The following is a 15,892-nucleotide window of genomic DNA, read 5'->3' as shown; positions in this document are numbered from 1 at the left end:
GCTTAGGTCCCAGCAGGGATTTAGTGTCAGCAGAGAGAGATCTGGCCAGAGGCAGCTCTCTGAGTCAGGCTGCCATTCGAGGTGGACCCCTTCTCAAGGAATGGTATAGACACCTGCTATGCCGACCAGTGACTTCCTTCTGACGACCCCAGAAGAAAATTCCAGGTTGGTGTCCCTTGGAAGCCAGGAAAGTCATGAGGAATGAGCAAGGGTCCAGTCATTCTAACCAGTGCCCAAGAGCACCCTCAACCAGGCCACCAGAAGCCACCCTGGGTCACCATATGGCAAGGGTTGACAGCCGGCTCTGTTGAAAGCGAGGTCAGGGAAGGATGCATTTCCTAGCAAGCAGAACAGCAGCTCAAAGCTATTCTGCCTTTGTGGACCAGGACGACTCCCCTACTAAAACCTTCTGGGAAGGAGTCAGGGCTGAACATGCTGTGGCCTCAGCTTCCTGTTTAGTTCCAGGGAGCAAGTATTTCTCAGATTCCAGCCAGCCCTCTTAGGACATAGATGAAGTCCACATGGAAACACTTGGCTAGATGCCCACAGTGCACTGGCTGCATTCTTGGTGCACGGGGTGCTCACAGTGACCACAACCACAGCAACGACTGGGGTGAGAAAAGCAGCTTTTTCTCACACCCTGGTTGCTGGGCTACGCTTGTATGCTAAGAACTGAAATGAGGTCTTGCCTCAGACATGCAGGCAATGAACCCTCAGTCTTCCAACTCCCCGCAGGCTAAAGAACAGAAGTCAACACACCCCGAGCCAGTCACTGACTCATCCTTGCTTCCGTTTTCTGTTGGTCCAGAGTGATCCCCAACCCCCACCCCCACCTCAACAGCTTAGGAAACTATAATTTGTTGCAGTGACCTCCCCAACCCAAAACCCGTGCAAGGAAAACACAACTCAGTTCATGTGAATACAAGCTGCACACCTAGACTGGGCGGACGTACCACTACACGACTCCATTCGCCAGCCATGAGATCCCTTATCACTTGAGGCTTCTCCAGGACATGTGCTTCAACCCATCTGCCTTCCACCTCCTCTCCCATCTCCTCTGGCCTTCCCCCTCACCTTCTCTTCCCCTGCCCAGTCACCACTCTAGCCTTTATTTTACCAGTTAAAATGGGGAGAAGGTTCCACAGTTAGAATTAGCATCAAAATACAAATGGCACCAGGAGCAAGCATCATGAATAATCCAGTCCCCTGTGTGTCTGTGGCTTACCTGGTACCCTCTGTGGGGAACGGAGGACAATCTGAGTCTGTTCATCTCAGATGTCCATATCCTCAATTGCCAGAAAGATGCCTTCATCCACCCAGACCTGGACCACATCCCTAAGAGCTACACCAGCCTTTCGACCCAATGCATCCCTGAATCCCCCACCAGAACCCCAACCAGCTTCCGTGTCCCCAGCCACTACTTGTACCAAAACCCTCCACCCAACACCTCCCCGCCTCCTGCCCTGCCCACCCGCTGAGATTCCATCCTCCCTCCTGGACCCACATGCTGTTTACTGACTCATATACACCACATGGAGCGTTTTCATTCAGCAGCTGGGACTGCCATCGATGGCATTTATTTTGGAGGTAATTACCACTACAGAGATCTCCCTTCGTTTTTTTTAAAAAATAAACATCTTACAAGCATCTTCCGGGCCAGAGAGTAAGCAAGAATCCCACTCACACACTTAGAACATCCCAGGGAAGATTGAAGGTGGCCCGGCGTGGACTCCTTGACAATCTGGCGAGCCACCGTGACCGGCAGAGCCATTGTGCTAAGTGGATGATACCGTCGTGTGCACAAGAAGTTCTTCTGCCCAGCAGAAGGGAAGGTACTGTCATATAGAAACATCTAGAACATTCTGGACCCAGGAGCCAGCCAGGGCAGCACAAGGCTGCCAAGCGTAACAGGATCTCATGATAAAGCTCAAAGAGGAGCAAAATACACTGCGACCAGTGTCAGGCCAGTGGCTTCCATCTATCTACTCCAGGTGCTGTAGACATACCCGTAGCATGTAAGGGCAGGACAGGGCAGAACTTGACGACAGACAAGCCACCTGCAGCCACGATTACATGCTGTCCAGAGTGCCACCAGCTCTGCTGGGAGACCAGGGGCTCAACTGAGGGCAGCTGGCTGAGAGGAAGGAACTCAGCTGCTGGCTGCGCCTGCCATCTTGCTCAGTGGCATGAACCTATTTCAGGATCAGGTCACTGTTTTTCTGGAGGAGGTAAGGAAAGACACCTGCCTTCTCTATCACCACGAAAACACAGAGCCAGCCCTAGCTCCACTGACCCTGAGTCCCCTACCTGAAGGCTGGCAGGGACACAGCACTCAATCTCTGCCTACACCCAGCCCATCTGTGGAGCGCACAGGGCCAATCTCCCTGGTGCAGAAGCATAGATTTGGATTCAGCACCCGCGGCTGGTTGGCCACATGTCCTTGTCCTCCCTAGAGTCCTCAGAGAGCCTTGGCACTGCCAGGGTGCACGGCATGGGGCGCTGGCTTCTGGGGGTGGTGAGCAAAGGCATAGGCCTGCCCCAGGATGGCTAGGTCCACCATGACCTGCAGTAGACCACAGACCGAGAACTGCAGAGGTGCGCCGTTGAGCAAGAAGTAGGCTGTCTTGAAGGTGTCACCACTTGTCCACATGAGCACCATCTTGAGGCTGCAAGAACAGAAAGGGGCAGTCAGGGGCAGTCAGGGTTGACCCAAGAACAGGGATATGTACAGAGGTCAATACGGTGACCCAAAGGATTAGTGGGCACATTAAGAAAAGGAGGCCACATAAGGAAATGGAACACCGTGACCCAGGCCTGTCCAACCCGCCACCTAGGACAGTCTATCTCACTCCAGGACCAGGGAGTCCTGACCCCCATGGGTCAGACCATGGCTCTAACAAGGCCCCAAGAATGGTCTGATTATAGACAGCCACAAGGGTTGGTATCTGGGGAAGCCAGGACTCCAGGGCTCTTCAGCCTGGCCTAGTGGATCCCCACACTGGGTTCTGCAGATGGGAGGGGAATAGAGAAGGCAGAGACAACCCACCAAGCAGAAAGTAGCTATCCTGGGACCTCCCTGAGAGAGAGAGAGTTCTAAGTGAAACAGAATCACGCCCATTGTCCCACATGTCCCTTGTTCTCACGCATGGCATTAGGGGCCACATACATAACTGTTTTCCTGCAACATGGGTGCAAAGAAGCCGAGCTTTCTCAGCAAAATAAGCCTGTATCGCTAAAACTACATGCAGCCCGCGTGTGGAGGCTGCAGCGTATGGCACAATACAGAGGACAAATCCCACAAGCTGGAGACACAGCCACTGTCTCTGGCCACCTCCCTGCAGTATCCAAGCTTCCTCTCCTCTTGGGGCCACCAGCTTACTCCTTCCTGAAATGTCCGTCCCTCCCTCCCTCTCTGCTAATCCCAGTGCTGTAGCTCAGGTACCCCAGAACAAAGGGAGCAGCACACCCTTGTCTCATGGTCCTGCATTTACACACCTGGCTTATGAGAAGTGCCTGCCCCAGAGCCTGAGTGTGCTCTGAGGAAACTCTAGTGATAGGGAAGAGCTCAGTTAGCCCACTCCGAGGCTTGTGTTAGACACTGTACTTTTTACAGTGATAAAGTACCGGACAAGAGCAATCCATGGAACGGTTCATTTGACTCACAGTTTGGGAAGGGCATGGCATAGCAGCGAGAGAGGGGAGGGGGAAGAGAGAGAGAGCGAGAGCTAGTCCCTGTCCCTATTTGGGAAGCAGGAGAAAAATGCCTGTCCTCAGCTTGCTTCTTCCTGTTTATCCTTCCCAGGACCCCAGCTGTCCACAGTGAGGGTGGATCTCTCTACCTCCATCTAAAAACTCCCTTATAGACATGCCAAGAAGTCTGTCTCCTAGGTGACTCTAGACCCTGCTGAGCTGATCGGTTAACCACCACAGCCAAGGCTCTGGAGATCTGAACACGGAAATGCCACAGAATGTTGCGCCCAGGTCCTCTACTCCATCTGCGGCTCCTCCTGGGGGTTTCTTTAACACTTAGGAAGTGTTCTGTTACTACACTTAACTGTAACTTAAGCAATGGCTAAGTTGTCATTTAACTTTAATGTCCTCTTATTCTAAAACCTTACTGATGCCATGTGTGGTGGCAATTGGGGTGGTAGAGACCGGATAGGGAATTCAAAGACCAGCCTCGGCTACAAGACTTTGCCTCAGAACAAACAAATCACGTTACTGGAGAAGACACCACACACATACACAACCAGGTAAAGGAACACTGAAGAGCATGCAAACGTGGGGTCACATGGAGGTTACCATTGGCTGGTGTTTCATTGGACAAGTCTGAGGCTGCGGGTGGACAGAACCAGTCTGCGTGACCCTAGGGGTCAGGGGCCCCAGAGTTCACCCCTCAGGTGACAGTTGCCCTCATAATCCAACAACACTAAGTCAACAGAAAACAATGTCCACAGGGTCTTCTAGGAGAGTGAAGCCCAGAAAGAGGCTTTTAGTTCTCATTTTTAAATCAGGAGGAGCCACACCGTTGGGCTCAGAACACCCAGGGTGGTTGACAGGGGTGCTGGGGACAAAATATGGGTCTTGGTGAGTCACCTGTGCAACAACCTCACACCTGAGCTTCAGTCCCTCAACCAAGGAGCAAAGCATGTAGAGAGGGCTGGGTCCCTCCACTGCTTAGGTGGCTGCATCTGATTTATTACCTCTCAAACAGAGCCCAGGACTCCCCTAGGACAGACGGCCATACCCTCCAAACTTCCGGAAGGCCCCTGCAATAGCCATGCCTGTCCAGACCCTCAGAAAATGCCTGGACAGTCATGTCTGTACCCTTATCAAAAACAGAGGTTCCAGCCTTACAGTCAGTGGCTCAAAGCCCTGGTCAGACCTGGGCTGTACAAGGACTTGTGTAGATTTGAAGCAAACCAACAAAAATAAAACAAAACAAAAAACAGGTGACCACGGATGCCTGGTGAGCATTTGCTCAGACAGAACAAGCCGAGGTGACCTACGTGACCCAGTTAGACACGGGGAGAGGATGCTTCGATAATTCACCCAGTGTTGTATTAATGGGGGTGGGGTCACTTGGACTTGACTCCCAAGTCTGGCAGACACAGGTCCCCAGCACAGGGGACACACAGCTGTAGTCCTGTGTCCCAGACCACCTGTCCCTGTCCAGGCCACCTGCCCAGGCCCTTACTGTTAACATCCCATTGGCCCCAAGTACATAGTTGTGTCTGTAACAGCAAATGCAGACATGAAGTAACGGCCGGAGCACGACACTACCCAGTGACAGATATTCTTAGCCACCTAGGTTCTTCCTTCAGACAGCCTCCATCCTCTGGGAAAGATAGCTCGTTGGTAACGTCAACGCCATTCTGTTCCCAGGACGGGAATCTAACCATGCTGAGGGCCTGACATGCTCTGAATTGCTCAGAGAACGGGCAGAAGGAAAGGGGACCAGAGTCACACACCGGAGGATACAGGGCTTCGTACACAGGACAGACTCAAATCTGCTTCCTGGGACGGTTACTGGTTGGTTTGCTCTGAGGCAATGGGCACAGGTTCTCCTCCATCCCAGGACACCCCTCGTCCGTGCCATCCTCAAGAGCAAACAGTAATCGCCGCCCCTGAGATCCCAGCACTCCGGAGGCCCAGGCAGGAGGATCAAATGTTCATTCGGCCAGGCATGGTGGCTCATGCCTTTAATCCTAGTACTTGAGAGGCAGAGGCAAGTGGATCTCTATGAGTTCGAGGCCAGCTTGGTCTACATACCAAATCCTAGAACTACATAGAGAAACTGTCTCAAGCAAATGAAAGAAAAGCTCAAGGGTAGTCTGGGGATATGGGGTGTGGTGAAATACACCACACCCCAAGTTATTCTCTCCTCCTTGGGCGGAGGGTCTAACCAAGAGCTTCCCATAGTTCAGGATCTCTGCTCTCTCAGCTGTGAGCCTGCAGTGGAGTCAGTGTGTGTGTGGAGCACCAAGATCACACTGTAGCTGGTGGCCAGGCATGGCTGTACTTCTCTCTCCATCCCTCTCCTGACTTTGCCCAGTGCTGACGTCCGTCTCTTCAGCGGGCCTCCTCACTGACCCCTCCTGGCCCTCACCGTCTTAATCTGGGCTCCCATGATCTCACTCTTGGCTCCAGAATTTCTCTCCCCAACCAGGCTGCCAGATCACTGCTCTTAAAATACCTCCTCATCTCATCCTTGTCCTGGGCAGCCACAGGAATGTCTCTCTCTGGCACCCGGGACAGAAAAGCCAACTGCTGCACCTGCTTGGCTCCCCTTCCAGCCTCAGCTCACTGGCACGCTGACCACGCTGACCTCAGCCCAGGACCAAGTCACCAGGACTACTGACAAAAGCCCCGCCCCCAAGGCCAAAAGCCACCCAAATCATGTCCCATTGGTAACCTGGGTTAGCCAACATTCTCTTAGATGAGACACGGGGAAAGCAGATACACAAAACGTATTTAGAGCTGAAAGCTTTTTGTTTGTTGGAGACAGCGTCTTAAGTATCCTAGGCAGCCCTTACATTCCCAGCATAGCTGGGGATGACCTTGAATTCATAATCCTCCTGTCTCTACCTCCTAAATGCTAGGGTTACAGGTGCATACCCCATACCTAGTTTATGTGGTGCTGCGGATCAAACCTCCAGAGCTTGCTAGGCAAACACACTACCCACTGAGCCATCCCTACCCCTAGATTGAAGCTTAGGTGTTAAGCGGACAACCGAAAAAGTAGGAAAATAAGCCTGAGTGGGATGTATGAGAAATATTTATAAATCATATATTTGATGGGGCTCTAATACCCTAAACAGAATTTTTTTTTATTCTTACTATTCAGTAATAAAACACTACAAACGGCACATTTTTAAAATAGGCAGAGATCTTGAAAAGATACTTCTTGGAGGACAGAGCTAGGTCCATGGGAGATGTTCATTGTCATTTTTAAGTATCAGTGAGATGCAAACCAAACCATCCTGAGCCAAGCACTTCACACCCACTGGGGTGTTGGAACTAAACAGCAAATAAGAGCAGCTATGGGGAATTAGGACAAAACACACACACACACACACACACATATATACACACACATACACACACACATACATACACACACATACACATACACACACATACACATACATACACACACACACACACACACACACAGATACCTACCCCCACCCCCACCCCACCCTACCTCCCAAACCCCCACCCTGTACAACTAGTGGAATGTGAAAATGTTCCCTGGAATACAGGCTGGCAGTGCCACAGGAGATCACGTGACCTGGCCATGCTATGCCTACATGCTTTCTCTATAAAAGAAAGCACAGTATGTCCGGAAGAACTAACCCATGAAATCAGCACGAGTCAGCTGAAGACAGAGAAACATCTGGAACATCCGTATCATGAGGCCGTAGAAAGGAACGATGCTCAGGTCACACCCAGAAGGTTCCACGGTGTATGATTCCACAGACAAGTAATGACCAGAACAGGCAAATCAGGAAAGACAGACAGCAAGTAAGCAGTGTGGAGAAGTCTGGGTCAGAAGGGCAAGGCTGCTAATGAGTTCAAGTTTCTTAACCTTTATGGAGAGATGCTGCTAAAATTAGAATATAATGCTACTTCCAGAGCCTGTGCGCGTCCCAACATGCCCCACGGGGTACTCTGTAAGCAAAGTACCTAGCCAGGGTGGACCCAGCCTTTCTGCTCTGGGCACTATGAGAAGCATTCCTCCCAGAGCAAACAGCACAGGTTGACAGTAGAGGTCTGGTAGTGACCAAGACATGTCCTAGAAGAAGCGTGCTGGGTTTCCCAAAAGGCTATGAATGTGAGGGCCAGCTCCGGGTACCATAGCTAGATCTGTATGAGCACAGGCTAAGCAAAGCCCCGTTTCTGGGAGCCTCTCACTATGGCAAGAGAGCCCAGAGTTCCAACTGGATCCCACAGAGTGGCCTGGTTCAGGGACCTGAAACTCTGCCTCCATCCATGGTCCATGGACTAAGCGTGTCAGCCTCCTTCTCAATCCCGTTATCACACTGCCTCCATCCCTGCTCGCAAAGGCCCTGCCTTCCTCACTAGCCCTCCCTTGCCAGATTCTGCCATGCCTTGCCCTCCCCATCCTGAGTTTCCAGTGCCTTTCACAGCTACTTCCTCCCCCCTTCACTGTGCTGCCTAAGGCTTGGCTTCCTCCCTCGTTTACACCCACCCCCACCCTCCAGTAATTACTTGTTAGGGAACAGCCTTCAGTTCTAGTAAAACCTGGAGGAAGAAGAATGCAAACACCTCCCCGCCCCCACACACTCACACCACCCCAACACACACACACACACACACACACACACACACACACACACACACACACACACACACACACACGGGATCTGCCTTGTCTGCTGCATTAATTAGTAAAGCTATTCCCAAAGCGGCATCATTCAGCACCGGCTCCAAAGATGCAGCCGGTTAATATTTTTCAGGAAGGAAATTATTCAAAATCATCTTGAACAGCAGCCTGAAGCTGGGAAATGTGTGTGTGCATGCGTAGATGTGTGTGTGCGTGTGCTCATCTGTACACATGTGCACAGTAGAGTAAGACTTTCCAGGAAATCTGTTCTGAGGCTAGCTACTAAAATTAGTCAGAAAGGAACACGCCACCCCCAGCCCCAGGAATCTAAACATAAGGTTCACTTAGACCGTAAAGTCCAATGTAGATTTCTCCCATCGCAATGCAATGGCATGAGCAGGTCCTTAGAGACGAGGATTAAAATCTACACAACCTTATTTCCAGAAGCCTCTGGTCCTTGTGTGCACACTCTGAAGTGTCCGTGCATGCTCACACGTCTTAAACCCATTTTCAATCAATCACACAAAGTACCTGCACATTATCAAGTTTATTTGAAATGGCACCTTCCGTGGCTTCAAGAGTCGCCATCCCATAGATCCATGGTAGCCCAGCACACCCCCAAGAAGGCAGGGACCCGGTAGGGCCTGAGACATCCCCAAGTAGGATTCCAGGTGGTCAAGCCCAGTAAATAAGGGCACCAGCCCTGTGGTATTGGGAGCTTGGTCAGGAAATGCCTTTGTGAGCATGAAGGTGCCTAGCAGCTGACCCTAGACGTGCCCTCACATCTCCAAACACTGGCTCCTTCTCTCCTTGGCTCCACACCGCCGACTCTGAAACATCTCTGCTCTCAGCTGAAAATGGCTCGCCTAAAACTTAAGTTTTGGAACAAGTTAATGGGCCTCCAGAAATCACCCTGTGGCTTTCCTCCGTGATCTGCACTGAGTGGACCCAGAGCTGGCTTTCTCCGGCACACGCACCAGCCCCAAACCAGAGGGATCCTCATGGCTCCAGCTCCACCAGATGTAAAAATAAATGAATAAATAAATCCAGACCCAATTCAGGGCTCCGCCCATCCTCACAAGGGAAATGTGATCTACTATGGTCACAACTGCCAGCCCATCTCTGCCCTTCCTATGTAAGCATCTCACACTATGTCTACACCTCACACTTGTACCTATGAGCACACACAAGCATCTTCCCTACAACCCTGCATCCCATAAAAAGAACAGAGGGATATTAAAACCTGGTATCCGGCATGACCCCAACCCTGTGCACTAACACTGCCTGTCCCTTCTTACCAGGACCCGCTTTTCTTAGCAAAGCAGAAACCTGTGATTCCGCTGATGACAAAATATCAGCAGGGCACACAAGGGTGCACAAGGGTGCCACGACTCTTCAGACAAAGGGGGCCACCAGAGGTGGGGTGGACTTTAGTGAGTGGGTAGGGAGAAGTGGACAGGACCTGGGGGAGAAGCAGGATGGAGTCTCAGAGTGCGTGGGATTTCTGAGAAGCAGACAGGCTCTCAGTGTGAAGTCAAACGGCTTCCCTAAGGATGGTGCCAAATGGGCTGGAGAGATGGCTCAGTGGCTCAGAGCACTGACTGCTCTTCCAAAGGCCCTGAGTTCAATTCCCAGCAACCACATGGTGACTCACAACCGTCTGTAATGAGATCTGATGCCCTTTTCTGCTGTGTCTGAAGACAGCCACAGTGTCTCATATACATAAAATAAATAAATAAATCTTCAAAAAACAACAACAACAAAAAAAAAAAGGGATGGTGCCAAATTGAACGCATGGCTGTGCTCTTCCCTTCTCCTCACCAGTTGACCTGTGCTGAGCAAACTTCTGCTTTCTTCAAGACTTCCCAGTGGTCTACGGGAACCGTCCTGTGCTAGACAGATGTCTCCAGACACTTCTTAGTAGGATCCTGACAACAGCCTATCCTCATCTGCCAGACACTGTAGCTTTGGTAGGCCATGGCGAGTCCCACTGTGGAAAAGCCATCATCGGGGTACTTTTGGCAGGGTCAAATGCCCTGTCACATCCAGGTGTAAGGGTGCCACGTTCCTCAATCCTGGGTCCTGCAATCGCTGCAGCTCCTGATGGGCCATGGGCTCCACAGAAGGTTTCCACTTCCTTCCCCAGCCCCATTGAAACGTATCTTCTTAGACAAGAGGTCAAAGGCCCAGTGTGCTTAAGCAATATCATTTCCCCCCCACACTGTCAGAGTGTGGGGACCTCACAGGAACACCCCTACCTCATGCCCTCTGTGGAGCGGTGGCGGTAGTTCCGATACAGCTGCGGCACACCCAGCATGGCTTCCGTCAGCACCGCCAGGAAGCCCAACGTCTCCACAAACAGAGCCGAGTCGATGGACAGGTAGGTGATGTAGCCTGCCACCCCTGTGAAGGCCAGGACACACTGCACATAGTCTGCAAAGCTACTCCAGTGCCAGAACTGATGAGGGTCAAAGTCTGGAGGGAGAGGGAGAGAGAGAGGCGCCTCAGTTGGGTGAGCAAACTATAGTTGGCGGGGGGGGGGGGGGGGGGTTGGGGGGTAGATACCAACAAGGTGTGGGCAGGTCCAGTCAGCGTAGGGAGTTGAACCATGGGCAAGGCCGTTGTAAGCAGAGATGAATGGCTGGGCCATGGTTAGTGTGGTGAAGAGGTACGGACAGGTCACGGCCGGTGTGGGGGGAAGTGAGTGAGTCCAAGTCAGTGTGGGAGGTGTGGATAGTTCAATTCAGTGAGAAGAGACGGGAGCAAGCGAGTCCGTGCAGAGGAGATGCAAGCAGTGTGGTCAGTGTGGGCAGATGAGAGCATTCCAACAGAAGGAATTCTAAGGATTCTTGGTATCAGATATCCTTTAGGTTAATTCCGGTAGTCCTAGGAAGGAACACAGAGTGTACCACAGCCTCCGGAATCTGATGCCTGGGTTAGAGCGACAGCTCTGTCCTCTGTAAGTCTGGTTAACAATGTGTCTCCACCTACTCCAGTGAATGAAGCCACCTCCTGGGACTGATCTGGGGGTTAATGGATCCGTCCTACAAGTCTTAACTGTTTTTAGCCCATGAGAGGGACCCAGTCAGCACTCAGCACTATTACTAAATACTTGCTCACCAGCACCACAGCCCATGTGACCTGAGGATGGAGTCTCTGGAATATTCACCAGCAATGATGGGAATGAATTAAATGTCACTTCGGCAGATGAATATTCCAGAGACCATGGACGCTTCTGAAGAGAAGGGAACCTGTTGAACAAGAGGGTGCCACGTGACTATGCCTGACCTGGCTCTTAGATCACAAGTACAAGACAGGAAATTCCAGCCGGTGTAGGTGGGCAGAGCCAAGAGATGCCAGAGACACTAAAGTCTTCTACATATGGCTTTTTTCTTTTTCTTTTCTATTTTTGTTGTTTTACTTCAGAGGCTGGGAAAGAAAAGGTTCTCACACAGGCTAGGAAAGTGCTCTACCAATGAGCTACACCCCAGCCCACTGAATACAGCCATTAGTAAGGAAAACAGTTAACAAGTCATTGGCCTGGTGTCCTTGTTTGTAATGAAAACTAGACGAATTGCAGTAAATCTGCAGGCGTGGGGTTTTCAGAGGCCCGGCCTGCCCTGTGTCAGCATCTCTGCATCTGAACTGCAAATCTGAATGAGGTTTCCATTTCCCTCGGCTCCAGAAGAAATCAGGACGCGCTGGTGTGGCTCACATTAAAAAGTGTGTGTGTGTTCAAGGGGTAGAGGGGTGGGAGTGTCTAACTTCCAATTACTCAGACAACTCACACACACACACACAAACACACACAGAGGCCATTCCTACTCAAGGATTCTACTTATCTAAGGAAGCTATTTTGTTTGCTTGTTTGTTTGTTTCTAGGGATTAGGTCAGGACAAAAGAAGGAGTAGCCTGGGGAAACCCCAAGTGAGCAGAGAGCAGGTTACCCAGATCAATGGAATTTTATTATTACATGCTTCCTAGCCAGGCAAGATGTTGCCCCCATGGCCACTCCACTTACTGGTTTAGGAGACACAAAGGAGTCACCCTGTCAGAGAGCACAAGTCTCACTAAAGCCCGGCCCCAGGAGAAACTCTACAACTAAGAGCTGCCTTCCTGAGTTTGGGTCTCTGGGGTCCCCCTATCCCCAGACTCAGCAACAGGTATTTGGTTCAAAGGCCTGAATGTGCTACCAATACATCAGTGAAATTTGACTCAGGGCCTACTACAGGGCCAGATCCACGTGAGAGGGAATGGAAGTGTCACCTTCGCCCACGGACTATGCTTAGTTTTATCTCCACTTGCCAGTTCTGAGCCTTCTTGATGCTGGTCTAGCCTAGACACAATACACCCTGATCATGGCCTGAGGAGCAGGCACTGGCCCCTCAGGTGAGAAGCCCAGCCCCGAAAGGAGCTTCTTTGGGGGAGCGGGAGCAAGCAGAGCCGCCCTGCACTTCAGGGGCCCACGCACTGACTCTTGTGTGGCCCAGCACCTTCAGGGAGTGCTGATCTGACCCTCAGAGACAGATTCCCAACAGAGCACAGGAAAGAGGCCATCAGCACAGTGCAACATCGTCACATGTGGCGTGTAGTGACTGGGACCTGGACACCAGGGGCAGCCCTTCGACAGCAGGTGGCAAGGGGCAGATGAGGGACAAGCATGGCTCCCAGGACACCCGGTTCCTGAAAGGCGGTGAGAAGATATGGAGAGATAATGGGGAAGACACAGCATCCCAAGTTTCCTCCTGAAGCCAGAAAGGTAGAGAGCTCTGCAGGACACTTACACATGAACAACCTAAGACAAACACGTCTGAAAGCCCTTAATGTCCTTCTGAATCTATGAAGTACAACAGGATGGAAGGCCCGATGACTAAACAGGCAAAAGGAATAGACAGAAAGTGGTCAACAAACACATGGAAGAAAACCCAACAACCCCTCCTGGAACCCCAGATGTCACAGTAGCCCTAACACAGTGTGAGGAGGAAAAGAAGACCCTGGGCCCATCACAGCATGAGAGCAGAAAGAAACCAAGCCCAGACCAGGGCTTTGTTTTTGTTTTCCCTTAACTGCCCATCTCTGGGGCAGTGGTGGATACCACCTTGAGGCCCCATGGTTACCTGGGGCAACTTTAGTTGCCTGTTTTATACAATCTGTGTTCCTACGGCAGCATGCCAGCGCCCTCGTGTGGCTTGTCTGTGCCAATTCAGGCAAAACCTTCCCACTCCCTTAGGAGCAAGGAAAGAAGAAATCACATTCTCCAGAGAGCGGACCACCACGTCCTCTGCAGTATCAGGAACCCTGGCAGTTAGGGGTCTGGGTTCTCTCAGCTCCCCACCTAGAGTTTAAGCCAATGACAACTAAACATTTAAAGGGCAGAGCGAACCCCAGAACTAGTGAGGAACAAGGTACAGGGCCCTCTACTTTGGAAGTGAGTCCTCAGAAATGACAGCTCTGATCAAGGGTAGCAGGTCAGGTCCTGCCCAGATCAGCACAGGACTGAGCTCTGAGAAGAAACGCAGGAAGAGGCAGCTGATACTTGGCACTAACTTGAAGTAGGGGCTCAGGAGACTGGGCTGTTAAAGCCGGTGAGGTATTTAAGGATGGAGCACCCCAATGCCAGTACAGCAGGACATGTAACGCTTTACTGCTCCCCCTGGCAAGTGGGTCCACAGAAGGTTTCTCTCCAGTTCCCTAAAGCACTTAGCACTATCGCGAGAGGGCCACAGCCACAGGCTCCAAGCTCCCGAAAGGTTTCTTGGGCCTGCCATGCAGTTCCACATGCCTCTATGGCAGAGACACAGGTCTGGACTGTGGACTGGAAATGGCAGGAACTCAGCTGGCCACCCGGAACGAAGCCCTCAGTCTGTGAAGGTGGGAGAGCAAAGAGGAGTTCACATCTGATGCAATTTACACTGACCCCTCGTCCCCAGCACTGCTGAGTAAGGCCACACAATGAACATCCCATGGGATGCCGTCATCGGACCTCTGGGTCAGCAATCCAGAACAGCTCTCACCATCCTGGGGGACACCTGGGGGACACCGGCATCAAGGAGGATCTCAAACCAATCAGAGAAAACAGGAAACACAGTTCCCTGCCCCTGGATGGGCAAGTATCAGAACTCATGAAGAATCCGTCTCGGCAGCACAAGGGTAGAGCCCCTCCCAAGCCCCTTCCCCACAAGTCGCATAAACACGCTCATTTTCAATCCCAAAGGCCCCTTTAAGACAGCTATGACAGAGATGTTTCCTCCTCCTCCTCTTCCTCCTCTTCTTCCTCCTCCTCCCAGGGTCCCACCAGCACATGTACCACACATCCCAACCAGCATGGAACACGGCGCATGCCTGACTCCAAAGGCTCAGAACAAAGATTAGGTCTGCGCAACAATGTCTGTGTAGACTGCATTGGAGAGGTGTTTTCTTAAATAAACACAAGGGGTAACATCACTGGTTTCTCTACATTTGTCTGGGAGATGGGCTTTGGTCCAGGCTGTGCTCAGACTGCTGCACCTGATGTTTTCATCTTCTGTGATGAACTGTTGAAAACTCCACACCTGTGTGGCTCACACACTGGCTGCCTTCGGTTTCTTCAGCAGCAATGTCTGAACTTTCACTACGGCCTAGCAGGACTATCTGCCCAGATCTCCCGAGATTCCCAGACAGTTATCTTTCTCAGACTGTCTGCTCTGAGGGCCCCAGGCCAGCCTCTAACCCTCAGCCTGGCCAGATCCCTGGTGAGAAAACCAGCTAAGCTAGAGCCCCAGGTCAGGAGCAGCGGAAGGCCAAAAGCACAGGCCAGCACGTTTACCAAAGTCAAGAGCGGACCAGGGTGCTCCTGGAGGTGACAATAAAGTGTTCTGCAACTTATCTGGTCTCTTTGGAGGATACTTAAGCCTGCTGACAGCAACATTCTGGGTGGTTGTGGAAAATACATTCAACCTCAAATGGCTCAAGAAAAAAAATCACCATGGTTCAAATTTAACTTGGTGATGAAATCTAATACAAAACAACAACAACAACAACAACAAAAACCTAACCCTGCCTGAGAAAACAAATAAAAAGGTATAACCCTGGCCAGCCTGGTTTAGATTCATGCACAGCCTTCCTTCCTGCACTAATGCTCACCGGAACTCAGACTTCGAGGTAGAACTCCAAGTCCCAAGAATCCTGCACAAGCCTCCAGGGCATGGCAGCTCATCCAGAGAGATGACAGAAGGAACACGACCCATGCGGCCCCAGCTTTCACACTGACATAAACAGACTTTAAGGTAACAGCCCAGACCTCCCACAACAGCTGAAATGATCTTCCAAACTGGCGGTCCCTAGTCACCCCAGCACTGCCCTCACCCACAAGAGACAAGGGCAGCTTCACCAGAGGACGGCCCAGAGACCCAAAACCTGGGAGTGCCGCCCTAGCCCACCAAGGAGGCTGGGCAGCAGCTCTGAGGTTGTACACATTCAGTCCCCTCTCCCAGCTTCCAGACAGGGTGACCCGGGCAACGGGCTGGGAGCACCAAACAATCAACCACCGAGGCCAGCATCAGA

At 51.5% G+C, this 15,892-nt stretch overlaps 1 protein-coding gene across 3 annotated transcripts in view; it reads right to left on the bottom strand.

Moving 5' to 3' along the window:
- Window positions 1-1,570: 1,570 nt before the first annotated feature.
- SLC66A2 (solute carrier family 66 member 2) overlaps window positions 1,571-15,892 on the bottom strand; it is a 37,073-nt gene continuing 22,751 nt past the window's right edge. For 2 of the 3 annotated variants that reach the window (XM_080919711.1, XM_080919712.1), the window contains 2 exons: window positions 10,609-10,825; window positions 1,571-2,666 (listed from right to left, as the gene is read on the bottom strand). In XM_080919711.1, coding sequence (XP_080775837.1) covers window positions 2,459-2,666; window positions 10,609-10,825 — 425 coding nt within the window. In that variant the 3' untranslated portion in view covers window positions 1,571-2,458. The remainder of the gene's footprint in view (window positions 2,667-10,608; window positions 10,826-15,892) is intronic. The other variant, XM_080919713.1, reaches the window with a different exon arrangement.

The sequence above is a fragment of the Micromys minutus genome (assembly GCF_963924665.1).
Source record: "Micromys minutus genome assembly, chromosome: 8".
In the NCBI taxonomy this organism is placed as follows: domain Eukaryota; kingdom Metazoa; phylum Chordata; class Mammalia; order Rodentia; family Muridae; genus Micromys; species Micromys minutus.
The sequence above is the reverse complement of the archived record's forward strand: the minus strand, read 5'-3'. Positions and strand labels throughout refer to the sequence as shown.